The sequence below is a fragment of the Hippoglossus stenolepis genome, chromosome 5 (assembly GCF_022539355.2).
Source record: "Hippoglossus stenolepis isolate QCI-W04-F060 chromosome 5, HSTE1.2, whole genome shotgun sequence".
Taxonomy (NCBI): domain Eukaryota; kingdom Metazoa; phylum Chordata; class Actinopteri; order Pleuronectiformes; family Pleuronectidae; genus Hippoglossus; species Hippoglossus stenolepis.
The window spans coordinates 11,681,654-11,702,912 of record NC_061487.1 but is presented as its reverse complement, the minus strand read 5'-3'; the positions used below and the strand labels follow the sequence as shown (position 1 = coordinate 11,702,912).

General features: G+C 43.5%; 2 protein-coding genes across 2 annotated transcripts; one reads left to right on the top strand and one right to left on the bottom strand.

The window, feature by feature from the left end:
- Positions 1–1,095: 1,095 nt before the first annotated feature.
- On the top strand, positions 1,096–8,382 carry LOC118109929 (methionine aminopeptidase 2). The gene is made up of 11 exons (XM_035157400.2): positions 1,096–1,396; positions 2,205–2,318; positions 2,525–2,587; positions 3,165–3,267; positions 3,532–3,693; positions 3,928–4,109; positions 4,297–4,391; positions 5,522–5,618; positions 5,711–5,814; positions 7,422–7,537; positions 7,693–8,382. Exons 1-11 carry the CDS (start codon positions 1,249–1,251, stop codon positions 7,943–7,945), a joined length of 1,437 nt encoding a protein of 478 aa, XP_035013291.1. The 5' UTR covers positions 1,096–1,248; the 3' UTR covers positions 7,946–8,382.
- Positions 8,383–8,819: 437 nt separating this feature from the next.
- On the bottom strand, positions 8,820–20,105 carry LOC118109927 (netrin-4). Its single transcript, XM_035157398.2, has 10 exons — positions 19,691–20,105; positions 18,846–19,402; positions 15,984–16,256; positions 14,306–14,432; positions 13,880–14,068; positions 12,932–13,139; positions 12,688–12,800; positions 12,480–12,548; positions 11,273–11,446; positions 8,820–10,353 (listed from the first exon to the last, which is right to left on the bottom strand). Exons 1-10 carry the CDS (start codon positions 19,752–19,754, stop codon positions 10,211–10,213), a joined length of 1,917 nt encoding a protein of 638 aa, XP_035013289.1. The 5' UTR covers positions 19,755–20,105; the 3' UTR covers positions 8,820–10,210.
- Between the last annotated feature and the right edge of the window lie 1,154 nt (positions 20,106–21,259).

Genomic DNA, 21,259 nt, shown 5'->3' with positions numbered 1-21,259 from the left:
AATGTTGACACTCACGTCCGGCTTGTGTTGAGGAGCTGCCGTGTGTCACAGGTGCGCACAGCAGCAGCAGGTAACATGACCCTCAGACGGTGCCACGATGTTCAGGAGGAAATGATTGATTGAAGCCAGGGACGTGCACAGACATTTTGGGGGGGAGCATTGCTCGAACCTGGAAAAAAAGAGCATCACCCCCCTCACCCCCCCCATGCTAGTGTAAGTTAACACATCATGTTGTAAGTTTCCTGTGAAGTATAGTTTAAGCAGCAATATGATTTTGCATCTTAAGCTTAACTCTGACATCTATGTGACTGCAAACCACAATATTCAAACTTTGAGAAATAAACTCTTAATGCATTAATTGACATTGTGTACGTCATAAGCAAAAAAAACAAGAATGTTAATTTAGCAAACTCAGACTTGTAGTCACGACATAAACGTCATGATGAGGGTTACAGGGCATCGCTTTCCTTTTTTATTTTATTATTTATTGGCTGGATCACAATTTAAAGTGGTAAAATGTAAAAGTAAACGTATTGGGCTAATTATATTTATGCCAGATTAATAATACCCCTTTTTCTTCAGAGGGGAAGCGCAGTCAAAAGGGCAAACGGACAGTTGCTGCAGGACAACTTCAGCTCTATGCTGTGCAGCTCGGCCCAGACAGAATACGGATAAGGGCCACCTGATAGAGTTCTTGTGTCCCGGACAAAGGTGTAATCTGGATGTGAACCTAAAAGTGGCCCGTTTGTTAAAAGGCTCAAATAGCACAAAACAATTTTTGGCCACCCTTGACACCCTGGTGCGGTATTGGCTTACTTTTGGGCCAGATCTGGCAACCAGGAGCGGACTGACCAAGGGCCATCATTCCACCCAGTATAAGACAGTGTGGAATTGTGGACCAAATATGGGCCAAAACAGTTTTGCTCTGTGTGTGTGTGTGTGGGGTGGGGGGGGATCTATCAGGGCACTGCATGAAGGAGACACTCTGCAGAGGGATCATGTTGCACTCCTCCCAAATGAGACTTCCTCTGCAGGAGAAAGACAACTGATAATAAAAAAAAAGTTTCTGCACAGAGGAGAGGATCGTCTTCCCTCCGCTCAGGTCAAGCTGTTGCGCGGAGATCGTCCATCAGCTCCGTTATTGGCTCAGCCTCCTCCAGCTGCTCCACGCTTGTTTCTTGCTCTGACCACTGGAGGCTCTCAGCAGTTTATGCGTCACTTCATCTCTCCGTCGGTCGGTCGCCGGTCATGGCGGAGCTACAGCCACAGCGAGAAGTGGAGCCGCAACTTCTCAACGGGGTCGCGGACCTGAACGAGGAGAGGGAAGATGCGGATGCGCCGGAGTCAGTGAAGAGAAAGAGGAGGAAGAAGAAGAGGAGCAGGACCACTGCAGCAGGTAGGAGGCATCACTTAAACAGGACCATTGAGGGAAATAGCGCAAATGTGTTTCCTCAATAGAGCCACATGTAAAGGCATCAGATATGCGGGACAGGAGAGTTTTCAACCTGTCAGAGGGTTTTACTGTCCCAACTCTGACAGGCTGCTGCTGCTGCTGCTCATCTGGAGACGGGACAATCTGAAAAATTAACACCAGATCTGATTGAAAGAATCCGTTTGAATAACATTTACTCCAGATTAAAATATGTTCCATCCTACAAATCCCCCTCTAAGCTGCATGAAATGATGTAATAGAAGTATCCACAGTTTTAGTGCAACAAGATCCACCACTCTGCACGATGATAAATTCAGCTTTACTGCTCCAAACTGTGGAAAAATAAAAGCCTCGGTATTTGAACCTGCCCCAAGTGAAGTGTGGTCCACACAGCAGTGTCTCTGGAAGGCTAAATGTCAGAATGCTGCAAGGTACACGTGCCCTTGAGGATATTGACCCCCAATGTATAGAAAGAATTAATGCACACACTCTGCCAAGTTGAGACGTTGGTGGATGCACTTTCTTTAAATGAATGGGAAAAACATAATTTACTCTGAGTTTTTTTGTATGTCAAAATTTATATGCATGTCGTGCCAATGGTGCACACGCACGTGTTCATCTGCACATGCATGCAAAACGGCGTGTGTGTGTGTGTGCTGTGTGTGTGTGTGTGTGTGTGTGTGTGTGTGTGTGTGTGTGTGTGTGTGTGTGTGTGTGTGTGTGTGTGTGTGTGTGTGTGTGTGTGTGTGTGTGTGTGTGTGTGACTTTGCAGCAGGGACAAATGAGGCTGAGGGGGATGGAGGAGCCCTATGTGTTGGTGATGTGGCGAAACAGTTGGAGCTGCAGATGCTGGAGGACAAAGAGCGAGAGGAGGATGGAGAAGAAGGTAACTCCTGACCATCTTCCTCATCATCTTCCTCATCATCCTCATCATCCTTATCATCTGCTGTGGTGATCGTGCTGAACTTTTAAGTCCCAGAAAGTGCCGAGTGAAATTCAGCCGGTCACATCTGCAATGAGATATCCGATTTTTCAGTAGCACACTTGGAGCAGTGCCACAAACTGAATTGAAACTAATGATGCTTTCAACAGATGGGGAAGAGGGAGAGAACTCTGCTGGGAAGAAGAAGAAGAAGAAGAAAAAGAAGAAAGGATGTAAGACCTTTTTGTTCTCTTACTGCAACAGATCTTCACAATACCAGGTTTCTCTTTGACCTTTTAGACCACAGGTTCTGCAAGAACCTTGTTCCTCTAAAACTAAATCAATCTCCTGAATACACAGCTCCACATTTACAACAGTTGCACAGAAGCAGTTTGACCTGGTTAATCGGTGTCAGGATAGTTGTGCGGTGAAGGACTGACTCAGGTGTAGGACACAATGCGACAGGACTTACATGTCGAGCAGACGGGACAAAATTAATGACGGCACGTTTGACATTAACAGACTAATGCAGCGAGAGTCGAGAAGAGTCACAGTTTGGACTGAGAGAACTGAAATTAAGTGATCCTAAATATGTGCCACATAATTATCATTCCTACCTGTGGTATAATACAAGTGCTACAGGATTTTTACAGTTTTTTTAGATTTAGATTCTTTAGGGTGCTTCACATAATTAGATCTGTAAGTCAGGGACTGGAGGATTATTCTTCAGCGAAGGTAAAATATCACTGTCATGAACACAGGCAGGATAACTTGTGTTTTCTTGTCTCCTCCTCTCTATCTGGGCCACAGTGAAGGGACAGACTGACCCTCCCTCAGTCCCCATTTGCGAGCTGTATCCCAACGGAGACTTTCCAAAGGGAGAGGAGTGTGAATACCCCCCATCAAAAGACGGGTGTGTTTGACCTCTATGTCGTCCCCTTACACTCAGCAGTGGTTGTCCACTGTGTGATATGCCAAGTGTTTATTTGCTCTGCACTTTATTCACGTTGGACATCATAATGAGGTGCAGTGTTTAATTTCCTCTTCAGGAGGAGGTAATGTTGTCATATTTGTCCTCACCTGTGCAGAGTATGTCACATCCTCATTATGAATATTTGTATAATGAGAAAATAATGAGTGCCACCACCCTCTGTGATGTGCCTACCCCCCCTGCCAGGCGCAGTGCAGCATGGCGGACCACCAGCGAGGAGAAGCGGGTGCTGGACAGGGCCAACGAGGAGATGTGGAGTGATTTCAGGCAGGCGGCCGAGGCACACAGACAGGTCCGCTCTTACGTCAGGAGCTGGATTGAACCGGGGATGGCCATGATTGACATCTGGTGAGACATAAACAGAAATTTCTTCCTCAAGCCCCTTGTAAGACACACAAGTCTTGGCTCCTCATGTTGATCCTGGACTGGCATTGATAGGATTTCAGCACTTCTTTGTCTTAGAAACCAGCAGGAGAGCTGCTGTATCTCTTCAAATGCTTCACGGTGCTTTATCTGTCCTGACAACAGTCTCATCGTTCCTGTCACCTGTTGTCCCTCTGTGCCGCTCTCTGTTTCTGGCAGTGAGAAGCTGGAGGACTGCTCCAGGAGGCTCATTAAAGAAAACGGACTGGAGGCCGGTCTGGCCTTCCCCACCGGCTGCTCCATCAACCACTGCGCTGCCCACTACACCCCGAACGCAGGAGACCCCACCGTGCTGCGCTACGACGACGTCTGCAAAATTGACTTTGGAACGCACATCAACGGTGAGAGCCCACTAATGACTTTCTATGTGCTTATGGAGTTAAGCTGTGCTGTTTCACACTTGGCATTTATTATAACTAGGTAAATGAATGATTGCATTATAGATCTTACTGCCCGGAATAAGCTGTTCTCATAGATGAATCACCTCATGGCAACTGCTGTGAGTAATCAAAGGGTTTGCTCTTTCAGGTCGGATAATAGACTGTGCCTTCACCGTCACATTCAATCCAAAGTATGACCGGCTGCTGGAGGCTGTGAAAGACGCAACAGACACTGGCATCAGGGTAACACGGCTCTATCTGACACACAGGAAGCTTACAAGATACATAAGAATAATCAGTATACAAGTATCCTGAGCACATTTCTCTTGTCTAGATCACAGTGTATTAGTATCAAAAATCTAAAATAATTGCAGAACTTCTATCGGGATCTAATTGGCTCCCAGGGAAAAGGCTTAATGGGACTTGATGTAAGACAATTATGGTACAATAGTCATCATAAAGCAAATGTGGATTCCTTTGAACATGATCTTCAACTTGATAGGAGGGGACACACAAATAGCTTCTAATATATAGATAATGAGGGAATGATGATGAAGATACGATCATTTTTTATTCTTCCCACACAGCACCATTTGTCACTGCATCAAAACTAGAAGACCAGATGCAGTGGTTGACAGAAAAGGGTTAATGGGTATATATATAGTAGAGATAACATATATTATACAGTTAACCAGTGAATGCAAATCAAGTGAGATAACTCAATATGCAGACTATGTTCACAGATACAGCCATTACATGGCACAAAAAACACAGAAACAATCATTTACATTTTAAATCTCACTGAATCCTCTGTATATTATTTCCTCTCCAATAAGGAGCATTAAAAAAGCTATCATAGGTTGAATATTCTATAGTACCTGTAGGGAGTATTTTACAATCCAAAGTACAATGACACTCAGTGGAGCACATACCTCCGCAAAGGCCCAACAGTCCCTTTCCCGGCCCCACACTTGTTCACAATCAAACCGACAAACAGGGGTGACAACATAACCTCCTTGGTGTAGGTAACAAATTCCGAGCAGGTGGAGACTGCACACATTTAGGTATCATTTACAGAGACCCAGTGACTCCCCATTTACATTAACTTATTGATTTTGATGCTACTTCTAACTGGATTCAGAGCTCAGGATCGATTCCTTATTTTGTTCATCACATCATTCATACCTACAAACTCATATGCTGGTTTATTTCCACATTATCTACCTGTCAAGTAACCTTATATGATATACTGTACAGCCCTCTGGAGTTTGTGTAGCTGTAAAAAACGTTTCAGGCGGTGGTGACATTATTGTGTTTGCGCGAGGAACATAATGTAATTTACTGACGTGAGCGTGGACACCTCTTTGTCCAAGTTTGCAGGAATCGACGTGCGCCTTTGCGACGTCGGTGAGACGATCCAGGAGGTCATGGAGTCATATGAAGTGGAGATAGATGGGAAAACATATCAGGGTAATGTGAAGTCGTTTGTCATCTTTTCCTCACACGCAGGTTCAGTGCTGCTGCTTAGTTATTAAACCTCAGTGTGTGTGTTCTCTTTACAGTGAAGCCAATCAGGAATCTCAACGGCCACTCCATTGGACAGTACAGGATACACTCAGGGAAGACCGTCCCTATTGTTAAAGGTGGAGAGGCCACGAGGATGGAGGTTTGTACACCATCAATCACTGGACATGGCTTACTCTGTTCAAATTGCCTTCGCCAAAGAGGTTACGTTTTCACCCCTGTCTCTTTGTTTTTAAGCGATAACGCAAAAACTACCAGGTGGATTACAACAAATCTTAGTGGAAGGATGTGAAAAAGATCAGGGAAGAACTCATTATATTTAGTTGTGGATCCGGATCAGGGGGCAGATACACACATTTCTTGGTGTGGTAATCGCATCAGTTTGGCCAGGGTCTCCCCGTGTCTGTGGGTTTCAGGTACTCTAGCTTCCTCCCACATTCTAAAGACATGCAGACGGGGGTTAGGTTGATTGGAGACTCTAAATTTACCTAGGGTGTGAATGTCCGTGTGAAAGGTTGTTGGCCATGTGATAGACTGGCGACCTGTTTCTGTTGTACCCCGTCTCTTAATCAATGTCAGGTGAGATTGGCTCCAGCTCCCCCAACCACCCTCAAAAGACAAGTGGTATAGATATTGGATGGATGGATGGCGTTTTTCAACATTTTTCTTAATTTTCTCAGAGAATAATTCATGGATATTGAATTTAAAAAACTTGGTTTCATAAGTTGAGGTATGCACTTTACTGATTCTAGTTTAAATTGTGTTTATTTGACTTGATTCTCGGGCACAAAACATGACAGGAGCCTTTTCTACTTGAGTGTCTGAAATGAAACCATTCGGAGCTGCTCGACTTTGCATATAAATGGACCCTTTTTCAGTTCCTAAGTGTAATTGCAGGTACTTGTGGCTGGTTATTGGGTTATGATGAGGTGTGGAGGTATGTTCTAATGCTCTGCTCCAACGGTTTCTTAGTCACCCTCGTCCGCACTTTAATTACGCCTGTAATGGAATTACCGGCCGCATCGCGTAGCAACACATGTTAAAACCCCGGCTCTTCATTTCACTAGCAGCACTGTAATGTGGGCGCCCAGGGTTCATTAACAGGCCGCCGCTTCACCAAGGAGAAACATGGAGATGCGTGCCTGCGTCACAACGGCATGCCTGCAGTGTGTGAGTGTATTTGGACAGGATTGAGTATGTTAATTGGCAAGTTGCTGTGTTAAGCTTTTTTACCTGACGGTTCCAGGAGAGGGGAGGTGGAGTGGTGGCTGCTGATGTGGCAGCTTTGCGTGTGGTATTTTTAGCTGAAGTGTTCTTTTGTGTTACGGGGACATTAAACCTCTTTGTGATCAGAGAGCGAGTGCACAACTGGAGCGGCAGCTGGGCGTGCCACGGGGCCGCGAGCACTTTGACTGATTATCGTGGAGGGACAGAGGGTGTCGCAGTGTTATCAGCTAATACCACAAGCATTCCAACAACGGCCACGCTCCGATAGAGACGCACAAACGCCAATGAAACTCCGCCAATCAACGTACAAAAAAGGACACTGCTGTCCTCAATAGAGTGCATGTGAATGTCTCAGCCAACTGACAACTTTAGGGTTTTGTTATCTACTCTCTGTGACCCCTGAGGAGTTTTTGTCCTTTTTAGTGTCATATCGCATTTAGGCCTACACAAAGGTATATATGCTGTTTATAGATTAAGATGGGTGAGTTTTGTGTTCCTGTCTTTCTTTTCTCTGCCTCTCAGGAAGGTGAAGCATACGCCATTGAGACATTCGGCAGCACGGGAAGAGGTGCAGTCCACGATGACATGGAGTGCTCACATTACATGAAAAACTTCAACGTCGGACACGTGCCAATAAGGTTCATCTCATCCATGTGTTGGAATCCAAAATATTGAGTCTGATAATCAATCCATCATTTTAACAAAAAATCATATCTGCATGTTACTTCACATCTCTAGATTCGTCCTCAAGCTTGTTTTCACTGTTGACTCTGTGTCGTCGCTTGTGCCGCAGACTCCCGAGGGCTAAACATCTGCTGAACGTGATCAATGAGAACTTTTGCACCTTGGCGTTCTGCCGCCGCTGGCTGGACCGCCTGGGCGAGAGCAAGTACCTGATGGCGTTGAAGAATCTGTGCGACCTTGGCATCGTAGACCCGTACCCGCCCCTCTGTGACATCAAGGGCAGCTACACCGCCCAGTATGAGCACACCATCCTACTCAGGCCCACCTGCAAGGAGGTAGTGAGCCGGGGGGAGGACTACTAGAGCGGCATGCAGCAGGAGGAGCACGACTGATCAAAGACAACAGACCTCTTCAGACTGACAGCAATTATGCAATATTTCTCTGAACTAAATTTCCACTGCTAGAGAACCTTTAGGTAAATGTTAGCAAGAGCAACAGACTTGTGTCATGGCAGCAGCTTACTAGTATTTAGTTTTTCCAACTAACTATTGAGCCAGTAGATAAAAGGACATATCTTTAATAAATGAAGTGATTGTCATTTAAGTTACGTGTTGCTTTTAGAAAATATGCAAAATATATAAATATATGTAAGAGAATCATGCAAAAAGGTTTTTGGTGAACACTTTACCCAGAATGCTGTGCTTCATTCCTGTATAGAAATATATATATTTCTATATTTCTTTGCTCTATTACTAATTTGAGGCAATTTTTATAAAAAAATAAATTGTTATAAATCTTGCACTGAATGCTGTGTCCATTTTTGTAGAGCTTAACATATCTATCTATCTATCTGTCGGTCTGTCTGTCTATCCATCCATCCATCTATCTGTTTAGTACTGTTGGATTGATCCATGTTAGAATGACAGGCGTATATTATTTTTATTCATATTTATAATAAAGACTGAACATTATAACCTTCATGAAGGTGGGACTGTTGCATTAAGCAGCATTGGTTTGAACTAGCTGTTCCTAATAAAAAGGTGATTTGATGTCAAACTTTTAACCACCTCATAGTGGGATAGTGTATTTCTCTCTTTTAACCAAAGGAGGGCGGTACTAAAACATGGGTCAAACATGAGTGCGCCACCTCCACTTACTCAGACGTTACAGGCTATTCATAACCTCTTGCTTCAGCATAATGTGACCATGGAATGAAAGAGACTTTTCCCAGAAGCATTAAGAATGAGCTCACTGACACAGACTTTATGCAGTTTTGATTAAAAAATACATATAGGACACACAGAAATAGCATTAGAAATGTCACATTGATGCTTCGTGCACCCTAAATCACCACTTTGTCCTTAAAGAGAAAAAAACCTTTCCTGCTAATTTTCTCTTATTTTGGTAAAGTCTTTGGGACAAGGACATCGGCGGTGATGTTATGACTGAGGAATGCATCATGTCTCCTCACGCACTTTGTAAGTCTCCTTGGAGACAGCGGAGCGGGCCTATTCTTAACCAGACCCAGCTAATCAAAATGGCCTGTGGACTCTGGATCGGATACAGGGTGATGTCAACGAGCACCGGGGCTTTTAATACATATTTATTTTGGGGGCAGCGAGAGTCACAGGCCGAATAGAGGAACATATGTTAAGATAGAGTGTACTCTCTGGCTCCCACAGAGTCAGGTCAGGAGAGGCCTCCTCACAGAGAAGTAGGTCTTTTGAGGACAGCAAAAAAATCCTCCACAGAATCGAGTCTGACTCCAGCGGCCTGACAAGGATCCACTCTTGTAACTGAAGCAGCTGTAAGAGCAAACTCAATCATTGAGCGTTTCAGCCGCTCATCTGTGCCGCAGAGACCAGAGAGGGCGCGGAGGTGTGTGTTCGCTCTCTTGTCGGACAGCAGGCGGGCGAGTGTGCCAGAGAAACACAGAGCTCTTCAGATTAAGCCGCCTGATTCCTCTAATGCTGTTTTCTTCATCCAGGAGTTACTTGTTGGGACCTGCACTGTCCCAGAGCCACTGCCAAGGACATCGAGCATATGCGCACGTTCACACAAATATACACACAGATTCTGATGATGACCTATGATTTATCACCAATGTGTGTGCGACGACAAGGAGGATTCAGTCTGGGCACCTTTGCAAGATTCCAAACAGCTCTCAATGAAATAGATACAGCAGGACGTGATGATTTAGGCTCATCAACTCTGACAGCTTCCTCGCCCAGTAAATAGAGTTTAACAGAGTATTTTACATGCACTCGTTATTGCTGTATAAGTAATGTGGACAGATGAGCTGAGACATATTATAAAATAAGAAGGAAATTCTAGGATCAGCTTTGTCGGGACGAAGGTGATGCTATGTTCACTCGGATCCTCGAGTGACTGCAGGCGATCTAACTGAATCCAGTTTGTACTTATTTCATATTATTTCATTCTGCAACATCCACAGCATTGTAGTGTTCTGTTCTTGTGACTTTTACTTTCACTTTAGTGTCCAAGCAAAATTCAGACATCTCCTGTGTTTATCTTGCCCATTACTTATGCAGTAAAATCTTCTGCACGTCTCAGCTGATCCCCTCCATCCCTCTGTCCGTGTCTCCGGTCCGCTCCTCCCCGACGCTCTATCGGCGGCCGCAGTCTTTCCTGAGGATGTGGAGCATTTTGCGTCCCAGGCTTGACTTCCACGGTTTAACGAAACTCTTGGTGTTGATCAGCAGTCGGCCGGTCTTCCAGTCCTCGTGTCCCCCCACTACGTACTCTGATCCTGGAGAGAAAGACAGAGCAGAGGATCTGTGACTTTGACTTCTTCTGAGAACGTCACAAAAATACACAAAACAAGATCTAACGTGTAACAGGGTCCATTATGATTTGTAATATAATTTGTATTTCTATAGCTATTTCACTCAAAGCACTTTACAGTACAGATTTGCTATTCACACACATTTATACAGTGCATCTATGTGCAGTACTTTCTTTATTACACATCACTCACACACTGCCAACACAGCCATCAGGGGAAAATTGGGGTTCAATGTCTTGCCCTAGGCAGACGGGAATCAAACAGCCAACCGTCGGGTTAGTGGACGACCCGCTCCAACTCCTGAGCTATAACCGCCCCACAAAATCGGTGTAAATAGTTATAACCTGGCATGTATAGCCCTCCATTGTCCATATGTAGCCTTTCTGTTATTATGTTGTACGTTTACACACTAGTTATAATGTGATATGTTTGTGTTGTTTCATTTGTTTAGGGGCTCCACATATGTACAACATTGACCTGAGGATTTTGTTCTTTGGCTCTTATTGTCAGAATAAACTTGTCAAGACATTCATGGTCCGGCCTTCACGTCAAATCAGAACACAGACATGGCGAGACTCCACCATTTACACAAGCACACTATTGTACAACTGTAATTAACAAGTTAAATACTGTGCTGTGATGGACTGGCTTGGGTTATTGTTGCTAGTTAGATGTGAAATAGTCTTATAACAGAGAGATGGCTCTAATCTTTACGCTGTAAACGTCAAATCAAAATGAGTGATGCTGGGACCCTGGCGCCCACTCAGAAGTCTCTGAGGAGCGACACAAAGCTGGCAGGTTGTCGACTTGAGATTCTACTAATTATACGATTCTGCATCGTGAGCAATAATGTCTCTGATTGGAAGTGGCTGCTGCAGTTAACCTGGGTTGAGGATGGGACATGTGCAGCCGTGGGTGGTCCAGGACTCTGGGTAGAGGGTGATGCTCTTCTTCTGGATCTTCATCTGACGACTCTGGTACAGGACCTTCTTCACTTTGACCTCCACCTCGGCGTGGGAGCCTTTGTCATGAGCTGACATCACCTTTACAACCAGCACTGCCAAGGAAAAAACATCGATACATCACTCATACAGCAACTCTGTAGAAAAACAGCGCCAACATCTACAAACACCATCATTAGTAATTTTACACTTCTGGCACGGTAAACCCTTTTCATATCACATTTATGAGGATAAAGGGGAACTCAATATGTTTTACAATCCAAAATCACTTTACTAGTCATGAGGCACACTATCTATACTCTGCTTTATTCAATGCAGCAATGCACCAACAGAGGCGGGGAAGAAGAGGACTGCTAGCAAGTAATCACAGATAAACACTGTGCTGCTACATTTTCAAATGTTGTATGAGGAAGGAAATACAATCTTTGTGAGTATTCAAAATCAAGTAGGTTGGTTTGGGGGGGGTAAATCTGAATCAGAAAATGTATCCCAGACAAGCATATAGAAATATACAGACCTAAATAATGTAAGTATGAAAGTGTATTATTTCTGTATTATAACTGTATCTATTTTTTGTTATGTAGTGATCGTGATATAGGTACATCTCAAGGGATTTGTCCTAATAAATACATTAGTATGCATTACTCAACAATATATAGAGAAAAAAAAGAACGAGAATATGGTAAAGATGTATAATCGTGATTGAGGTGTTGGCAGCTGATCGTGATTAATGATTACCACAAAAGTACTACTAGATTACAACTAGATACACAACATGCCTACTCACATTTACTACTATTAATGGCAATACCGCTATCATCAGACATTTTCTTTTGCATAAATACTTTAAACATTGATAAACCTCTACATTTTTGTTAGACACTGTGCTCTGGTACACGTGACATAAAAAATGTGCAGTATACATTCAGTATCACAGATCCAGAGGAAACCAATGCAGAATATATCAGATAGAACAACCAGGGGTATTTTTTAACTTTATAACAAACCGACCTGGTGGTTTTAAGCTGCTACTGACTTAATTGTGTCGTTGAATGGCCTAACAATAAATGACTGTCGTGACCGGCTCACACAACACTGAATCAATGCATTGTGTCAAATAGCTCTTACCATAGTCGTACTCTGCAGCACAGAAGAGTTTGGGGCTGCTGAGCGTTACTTCAACACATTCACATTTCTCTGAGGAGAGTGAAACAAAATCAATAAGCTTTGTATATAAATCATTTCATCGTGACGTTATAGATTTCAAGAACAAAAACAGCAGCATGGGTGGGATGGGTGTGCAGTGTATTAAGTTGTGAGATGACCTGAGACTCACCAGAGTGGTGCAGTGCAGAGAAAAGCTCCTCTGCCCTAAAGAGTGCCGTCTCACTATTACTGCTGCTGTGTCCCATGTGGCCAGTGACTGTATAGAAGACCTCCACGTCTGAGCTGTGGTGCAGAGGTAAAAAAAAACCAGTCAGGTTCAGGGCTCCGCTCAGCGTTAATAACCCAGAATGCACTCTACCTCCACCACCATACATAACTTTATATAATACATACGGCTGCGTCTTGGCTCTCACCCAGAAACGCAGTCACCAGTGTAGGGGTCACAGTCCCCCGTGCAGTCGCATGGGCGGCAGCCGTATTCGTGCAGCCCCCAGTATCCCATCATGCAACTGTCACAGCGGGGGCCGCCGACGCCAGGCTTGCAAGTGCAGTCCCCGCTGGTAGGGTTGCAGAGAGGGCTCCCACCCGAGAGGACGGCGCCGACAGGGTGGCAGGAACAGGCTGCGGAGGAGAGAGGTGACGGAACAACAGGATCACATGTTAACATCACTGTGACGCCGTCGCAGCAGCAGACATTATGCTCATGCATGTATGTAAAGTGCAAACGCACTTGTAGAAGAAAAACAAACCTATTTAATGAGTAACTCCCACGACAGTATAAAAGTTTAATATATTTCATCATCCTATTGCTGGGAATATACACTGGATGTGCTTTGAGTAGCAAAAACAAACTCGCAATAAATCAGTGGAGCCTGTCTGCACCGTCAGACTCTCAGCCCGATGCTTCCAATTGTTACAAACTTGCTAGAACTGTTTTTCCAAAAAACGGTATGTTTGCTCTTAAAAATGCTGCAGCGTGTCTGGCTGGGGGGGGGGAGAATGGGAAAAATGTGCTCACATGGACCATGGGAAATTCCTTCATTGTTTGCAATAACAGTCACATTCCAAAACAGTAACGTCTTCTCCGTCATTCCTGCGACAGAGTCGACTGGAGTGTTTCTCTATCTCATCACCGACAAGACAAGTGACTTAGAAAGGTGCTGATGGGGAGATACGCGTCCCAAAGAGAAATCAATCTGCTTTAGGGTCAGAGGTGGAGGGTCAGAGGTCAAATCTGATCTACATTGCTGTCCTACATATCTCAAAGGCTGCTCCTCTTAATTTGAATTCTCAGCTGGTGTTCATGGAGACAAAAGTTATAAAGAAGCGACGGTGCACAGTGAGGAAACAGAGGTTCTCACGTTTGCAGGAGTCAGGGGCCGTTTTTTGACGAGTGGGGTCTCTGTAGAAACCCGTCTTGCAGTTCTGGCAGTGGCGGCCCTCCGTGTTGTGGCGGCAGCTGTCACACACGCCGCCGCTCTGCCGTCCGGTGGCCAGCCACAGCCCACGGCTGAAGTGGCAGCTCCTGGCGTGGCCGTTACACTTGCACCCTGTGGTTTTTGATAGACATACACCACGAAAGAAAGAATGAGATACTTCCCTCTACCCCGCACATTTTGCAAAAAACTTATCAGAGCAGTGACAACTCTTGCAGTAGCTGCTCTGTTATTCATCAAGTATCGGTTTCTCAAAGGGTTACAGGTGATTTATGACTAAATTCATTTAGCAGATAAGTCCACATGCTGTGTGTCCTACTCTGCGTTTGACTCTCTTGCCCCATCACTCACTCTGGCACTCGTGTGGCGTCCCTATGAGGCCGTTGGCAGCCTGCCAGGGCTGATCATTGTGGAGAGGTGCACAGCGCTCACAGTGGTCACCGGCCGTGTTGTGTCGGCACACACACTTACCATGGACCTGCCAGGCACACACAACAGGAAGAAAAGAATCAATTACTTCAGTTTTCATTTTACTGCTTCTTCCATTTCTCAGCAAGTATTGCAACCTATTGTACATTGTATTATATTATACTGAGCTATTGCCTGTCCAAATCGCACCAGACTCGCACTTCCTTGGGCCCTTAACACATCTGCCAAGTGTGAAGTGGATATGATGAACAGTTCTGAAGATATGCGCTCCACATACAGACAGAAAGAAAAGGGGTTCTGTTCTTGAGGTTGGATGTCTATGCTTTTCATAAGATCCAAATAGGATCCTTTATATTTGTGTTTCAGAGTCAGTGTGAAGATGTAACTCTTTTCATTACCTCATTAAGTAATATGCCTTGCCATCAAGGTTATGTTTTCAGCCGTGGATGGACTGGGCCTGGGTTTTTGAAGTACTCATTAACATTTGGTGCAGGTTAAGAGGCAGAATATATTTCACTCTCTTTAATGTGATCAAACCACTTCCTTGTTTTCATTTGCATTTCTACTATGAGAGCTAGATAATCATGTGTGGGATTGTTCGACGAGGTATGCGCTCTAGTGCCATTCTAGTTACCTCTGCCAAGGAGGTCATGGTTTTGTCCATTTGTGTGTTTGTTGTTTGGTTTCTTTCTTTGTTTGTCAGCAGGATTATGCACAAACCACTGAAAAGATTTACACGCAACTTTGTTGAAGGATGGGATATGGGCCAAGAACAAACCCATTCAAATTTGGCAAAGCTCCAGACAAAGGGACAGAGCCAGGAATTTTGTTATCCACTTTCTTTAACATTGCGAGATATGTTGTTTTTCACCAATTTCCAAGGAAATAATTCATGGACCTTTATGGAAAAAATCATGATTATTCAGAGGACTGGTATCTATGAGGGTGTATAGATTGGTGCAGCTCGATTGTATGTAAGGAGACTCTTGGGCCTTGGTGGAGGTACGTGCTCGACTGAGTGCCATTCTAGTTTATACTGATTTCAAACAGCCTTGCACTCATATGTTATGTGTGTATAACAACCCTGCTTCGTATTCGCAACATACTAACATCTATATAGACAATCACTGTGTTTACATGCTGTGAACCGTATTCCTGCCTGTGTAACTTATTTAAACCCCCTCAGGTCATGTTGGAATTACACTATTTCTCCTGTTCTCCATTTACAGTGAAGAGAATAACACGACAGCAGCTCAGGGTTGTTAAAGCATTATGTTGAATACTATAATTAAGGTTTTCACATCCTTAAATCCCTGAAGTGGCAGGTAAATCTATGGCCTAATATCCAGTAGCTTCACTACAACCCTCAGCTTCAGCAGGACGCACGAGAGCTCACTTGAGTAACACGGGCGTGGTGGGAATAAAAGCACCCAAACCCTTCTCCTCCCAATCCAACCACATCAACAGAAATGCAGACAATCAGACACCGTCAGCAAATCACAACATCTGAGTGTGATGAATTTTTACCCAAGAACAAACCATACAAGTGTGTTTTGTTGGTGCGATGCACGTTCGCAGAATCTAGCTGAAAATTGCTCACCATGTTACTCGTCCTCTGCTGGCTGGTTTGGTAGCTCCTGGCTGGAACGCAGTGGTCAGCGTGTCCATTGCAAAGGCAGCTGCCTTTGACAATGAAATCATAAATGGCGTAGTGGTCGGTGGGGAGTGCAGCAGCACCGGGATGTTTGGCCTGGCAGGGACACGGCTGGCGCTGCAGCAGGCGGACTCTCAGGTTGGTGATCATGAGCTGGTCCTGAGCAGATGGTCCATAGGGATCCACTGACTGCCAGGGAGACAAGGCTCGATAGATCACCTGCAAAGGAAATGATGAGAAATCTCACAAACCCTGTGTTGTTTCACTTGTAAACAATAAATCTAATACGTGAAAAATATTATCTTAAAGACGCACCGGGATGAAAAACGTAAATGATGTACGTTTCTTTTTGTGTGTGATCTGCCAAATAAAAAACAGACAGGATCTGATTTTCCTTTATGTTTTTTAAAAAGTTCCCATGTAAAGATGGTCAAATGGTTCTTGTTCACTCTCATTAACTTTATTGCAATGTTGATGTTTTCAGTTTCAGTTTCTACTCCTACAACATTATAACATCACAAATAAAAACTGTCAGACACAAAGCAACGTGCTTTTTTCAATCCAATTCTCACTGCAGTTCTGTGCATCGCCACTGAATGGTGAAAATACTTGAATCGTCCAAAATTCCCTTTAGGGAAATACTATTATCTTGCATAATGTCTTGGGAAATAAAAAAGTACCAGTGATACTATATTAAATCTTTCAGAAATCTGCATGTAGGTGGGACTTTATAATGCCTCTCCCAGGGATGGATCTACAGAGGGGTCAGCTGCCACCCTAAGTGCTGCCCCTACTGGTGTCCCACAAGCTGTCCCATAATCCAACAATTAAAAAGGCACGTTTATGTCCCAAAAGCACGAAAAAGGACAAAAGAGTGTCTAAACAAAATAGATGTTTTATCTCTCTTTATATTACTTCAAGAAAAGTAAAATTCCCTTTTTAGGGAACTACTTACATTTTATTTTCACCTTTAAATGAACTGAATCAAACTTTTATCATTTAACTGAATCTTTACTGAAATGAAAAGATGCTATTTTAACTTTTTTAATTGGTCCTTACTTAAAAGATCTTGCATCGTCCATTTGTCCTGTCAACAAGGACAAAGTTGTTGCTGTATCATAATTTATTTATTTTGTAAAATTACATAATTTGATTTGTAAGTAAATGTCAACAATGACAGGATTTACTGTGAACTCATTGTGCAAAAAAGGTGTCTTTGTACCCTTCAGCACGTTTAAACTGAGTATGTATGTATGTATATCTGTAGTATTGTTTCAACAGTGAAAACCTTTATTTATGGGATTTCTTTAAGGCTTCAGCTACAGAAACAGTAATTATACTGGCTGAGGGGCTTACATGAGGAACCCGACAAACTGTAGAGAGACACATACTTGCCTCATATACACAGCAATTATGAGATCAGGCAAAACTATATATTCACTCAGACATTCAACCAGAACCTCCTGACGTGGTCTGTGAGTTAAAATAAATCTATCCTGGACCGTGAGTCTCCATCTGACACCATCTGTGTCAATGAGTGTGTGTGTGTGTGCTCATGAATTAACTGTAGCTGCTTATCTGGCCCAGATCTCCCAGTGAACACAGAGCAGTTCCAGAAATGCTCTGGAAGACCATCAGAGGCAAAAGTGAACATTGATATTGTTCCCAGTACTAAACAAATAGTCTCCCACAGCTTATCAGAGAAGGTCAGTTTACAACACTTGGTCCACTGTTTAATAGTGTGTGTGTGTGTGTGTGTGTGTGTGTGTGTGTGTGTGTGTGTGTGTGAGTGATATCATCCTCTGGAGCGTCTCGCAGTCAGTAAATGGACATCAGAGAGCGGAGCAGATGGTGAGTGTTAAGTAAATATTTGGCAGCGTGTTTTAATAAAAATCACAGTCCAATATTCAATATTCATCTCTTTGATCTTTGAAGCTTCAACTGATCAGCAGCATCATTCATCGAGGATTATTTATTATTAACCATGAATCATGTATTAATAACAGAGCTTTAATTCGGTGAGGGTTGCGATTGGGTGGGAATGACTGGCCACAGACTTTATGAGGAAATCATATTGTGTAAAAATTATCATATGGTGATATCGATATAAAAATTCTGCCGTTTGAATGAAATGTACAAACCTTAACTAAAAACTAGCAAAAACTAATGTTAAATGTCCGTGCTTTCATTTGAAAAAACATATAAATGTGTCTGCCATGTGAACTATATTTTTGGTTTTATTTATGATAACTATTTTTCTTTTAAGAAATTGTCTTGTATTGTATTGCATTGTATTTAATGCGTTTTTTCTGATGTAATAGAAACTGTAAATGACAGTTCCTTGCATTGAGTATTAATTTGATAATTTTATAGATTATATGTTTTGCAATTGCCAACAATATATTAGTAGGAATAATTTCAAGACCTACAGGATCATATTAATCTTACAATGTGTCATGATTCATGATAATGAGTTGCATTTTCCATTACACTGTTGTTGCACAAGTCTCAGGGGTGGGTCTACAGAGGGGGCAGCCGCCGCCCTGACAATGAGGGCTGCTCCCAAGTTTTCCTGCTCCTAAAGGTGTTGTAGTAAAACAATGTTATTTCTAGGTAGCTTTGCTGAGATTTTGAGAAAAACCCAAATAGATAATGTAGACATTACAGGGTTTTTGTTTTTTTGCTCTCTCATTATATGAAATCCAGTAAAATAATGTGTATTCCCTCGTTTTATTCATTTTTCTGTTGTTGTAGGCCCAGTTATTGTTTGCCTTAAGAAGTAAACTTTTCCAGACTACAGCCACTCACCTCTCCTCTGGTGCAAGGAAAAGCTGCAGAGTACTTGGAGGTGCATGTGGCCCCACTCTCCCCGGCCGATGACGCCTCTGCCAGGCCGAACACCCCCTCACAGTCCCGGGCGTAGTACCTGAGGGTCCTCCACGTGCGCCCGTGGTCCTGGGAGCGCTCCAGCAGCATGGCAGCGGGGCGGGGGGAGCGGAACACCACGATGAGATGGGTGAAGAGGAACTCGGTCTCCAGATCCAGCTGGAGCGTCTCCTCCTCCGGCCCCTCTGCAGACTGCCACCAGGTGTCCGGGTGGCGGAACGAGGAGTCGCTCATGGCGGAGGGAGGGTGAGCCTGAGCGGGGATGGCGGAGTTGCACTTGGTGCACTTGGCCGGGGAGCAGGACTCTCTCCTGCTGGGGTCAGAGGTCTGTTTGTAGAAGCAGAAAGGTTCCGAGGAGTTGGAGCCGCAGGTCGACTGGGTCCTCAGCACTCTGCCCGGGGACAGGTTGCCCATGCGAGGGTTGCAGGCTCGACCGGAGCAGCTGTTCTCCACAGCTGGATCTTTGCCTCGTGACGTTTCTGGTAAGAATAATAAAAAAAAACATTTGTTAATATGATACATAAATAAAACGAGTAGAAGTATAACAAGTATAATCTGTGAGAGAATAACCGCAGGTGTAAACAGATTTATTTTCTCAGTGGATTTAAAGGCTTTTGCGAGTTTGGTCCACGCAGTGCGCTCCCGATGCTGTGACGCACGTGGATGCGCGAGTTCCCCAAAATAAAACCACCCAATCCTTGACGTATTTATTCACATCTTCATTAAAGGGGTGAGAAAAGCTGTCAGTCAAATAAAAGCAAACTCACCGGTTAAAAGAGGAGAAGACGTGCACATCACCGGGAAAGTGACAAGTAAAGTCCACAGTCTCATTGTGGAGCAGTTGAGTTGTGTATGGCAACAACAAGAGGGCGCATTCAACAGCTTGATCCAGGGGAACGCGTATCCATTTGTTTGTTATCCAGTATTGCTTTGAGACATAAAATAATCTAACAGCAAACGTACACTACACCGGAATTAAGAAGCACAAGAGACTGAAAGGGGAGATTCCTCCTGTCTGTCATGGCGGAGAAGCACCTGGTCAGATTTAACTGGTATTATCCAAGATCTCTGCAGTCATTATCCTCAGATTATTCCATCCCACACACTTGAGGGTTCAGCGTCACTGTGGAGACTTCATTGACATTTGGGAATAAGAAGAGGTTAGCACCGCCCTCGTCTGGTCGTCTCCAACACACCCCTCCCTCTGTGTTTCCTCAAATCAGACTTTTTTCCCCTTTAAAAAATGGCAATAATATATATATATATATAGATATATAAAGCATTTCTTGCAGGTAAGACAAGATCATGATTTTGGAAAATGTTGATCATCTTTTCATCATCTATGAGAAGATGACTGCAATGATGAGGATTATTGTATTAGCCCACATTATATTACACAAGTGCAGTGCCCATTCCTGCCTGTTTGCAATGACCTGTGTTAATTCTCCAGAGCTACTCCAGAATTATTCCTTGTCATTAATGAGTCATTCTCTAACAATTCTACAATATAGTGTCACTTTTTATTGTCCGTGTGCTGGACGCTGTGTGCAGAGCTTGTTGCAAACAGCCTATGGTGCAGAGTGAAGTTAGTAAACTTTGTGTTCATCCTACCTGGTTTATCTGCGGTGAAGATTTTATATTCAATGTTTTTTATAAAATTTAACAGAATTTGATTCATTCATGTTTGTGCCTTATATGTAAGTTTGAAGTTCTGTACATTTAATGTCAGCTATTTCAGAGGTCTGTTAAGCCATCAGCATAATCTTAAAACCCAAACTTCAAAATTGTTCTAAATGAAAGCTCTGTAATTCAGCTCGATATAAGGCATTGCAGCAACTAAATAATCATTGTTTTTACTTTAATGATCATTTACTTTAGAGGTGATTCTCAGAATGTAGTTAACGTAACGGAGATCAGAACCCACAACACCCGTGTGAATGTCTGTGTCAATCTGATATGGAGAAATATAAATAATCAAATCCTTAAAATGATCTGGAAGGACAGTCATGTTATCGGCCACAGGCTGCCACTTTCCAAACGCTGCTGTACTTTATCTAAGGACGTAGAAAAAGATTCAACTCAGTCCACTAACTGAAGGCACACTGCCCCGTCCCCCTGACTGCTGCTGGTCGCCTGTTTATTCCAATTTTACCTATACTGAATATATTGTGTTAGTGGGTAATTAATTAGTGCTATAGATTGTTAGCCTCAAATCAATAAATGCTTATACAGACCAGCAATAACCTTTTTCCTTCTGCATTCCTCAAACACCCATGTTTGAAGAAATTAGCTGTCATCAGGTGGAGGAGAAAAGAACTGCTGATGGTCTAAAACAA

What these genes read in the sequence shown, in the direction of transcription:
- LOC118109929 (XM_035157400.2), top strand. Translation starts at nt 1,249, where the DNA reads ATGGCGGAGCTACAGCCACAGCGAGAAGTGGAGCCGCAACTTCTCAAC. An exon ending in GAGCAGGACCACTGCAGCAG is followed by an intron (nt 1,397 to 2,204) that starts GTAGGAGGCATC and finishes GTGACTTTGCAG; the next exon opens with CAGGGACAAATGAGGCTGAG. An exon ending in TACCCCCCATCAAAAGACGG is followed by an intron (nt 3,268 to 3,531) that starts GTGTGTTTGACC and finishes CCCCCCTGCCAG; the next exon opens with GCGCAGTGCAGCATGGCGGA.
- LOC118109927 (XM_035157398.2), bottom strand. Translation starts at nt 19,754, where the DNA reads ATGAGACTGTGGACTTTACTTGTCACTTTCCCGGTGATGTGCACGTCT. An exon ending in AGCAGAGGACGAGTAACATG is followed by an intron (nt 14,433 to 15,983) that starts GTGAGCAATTTT and finishes TGTGCCTGGCAG; the next exon opens with GTCCATGGTAAGTGTGTGTG. An exon ending in TGCTGCAGAGTACGACTATG is followed by an intron (nt 11,447 to 12,479) that starts GTAAGAGCTATT and finishes TTTCCTTGGCAG; the next exon opens with TGCTGGTTGTAAAGGTGATG.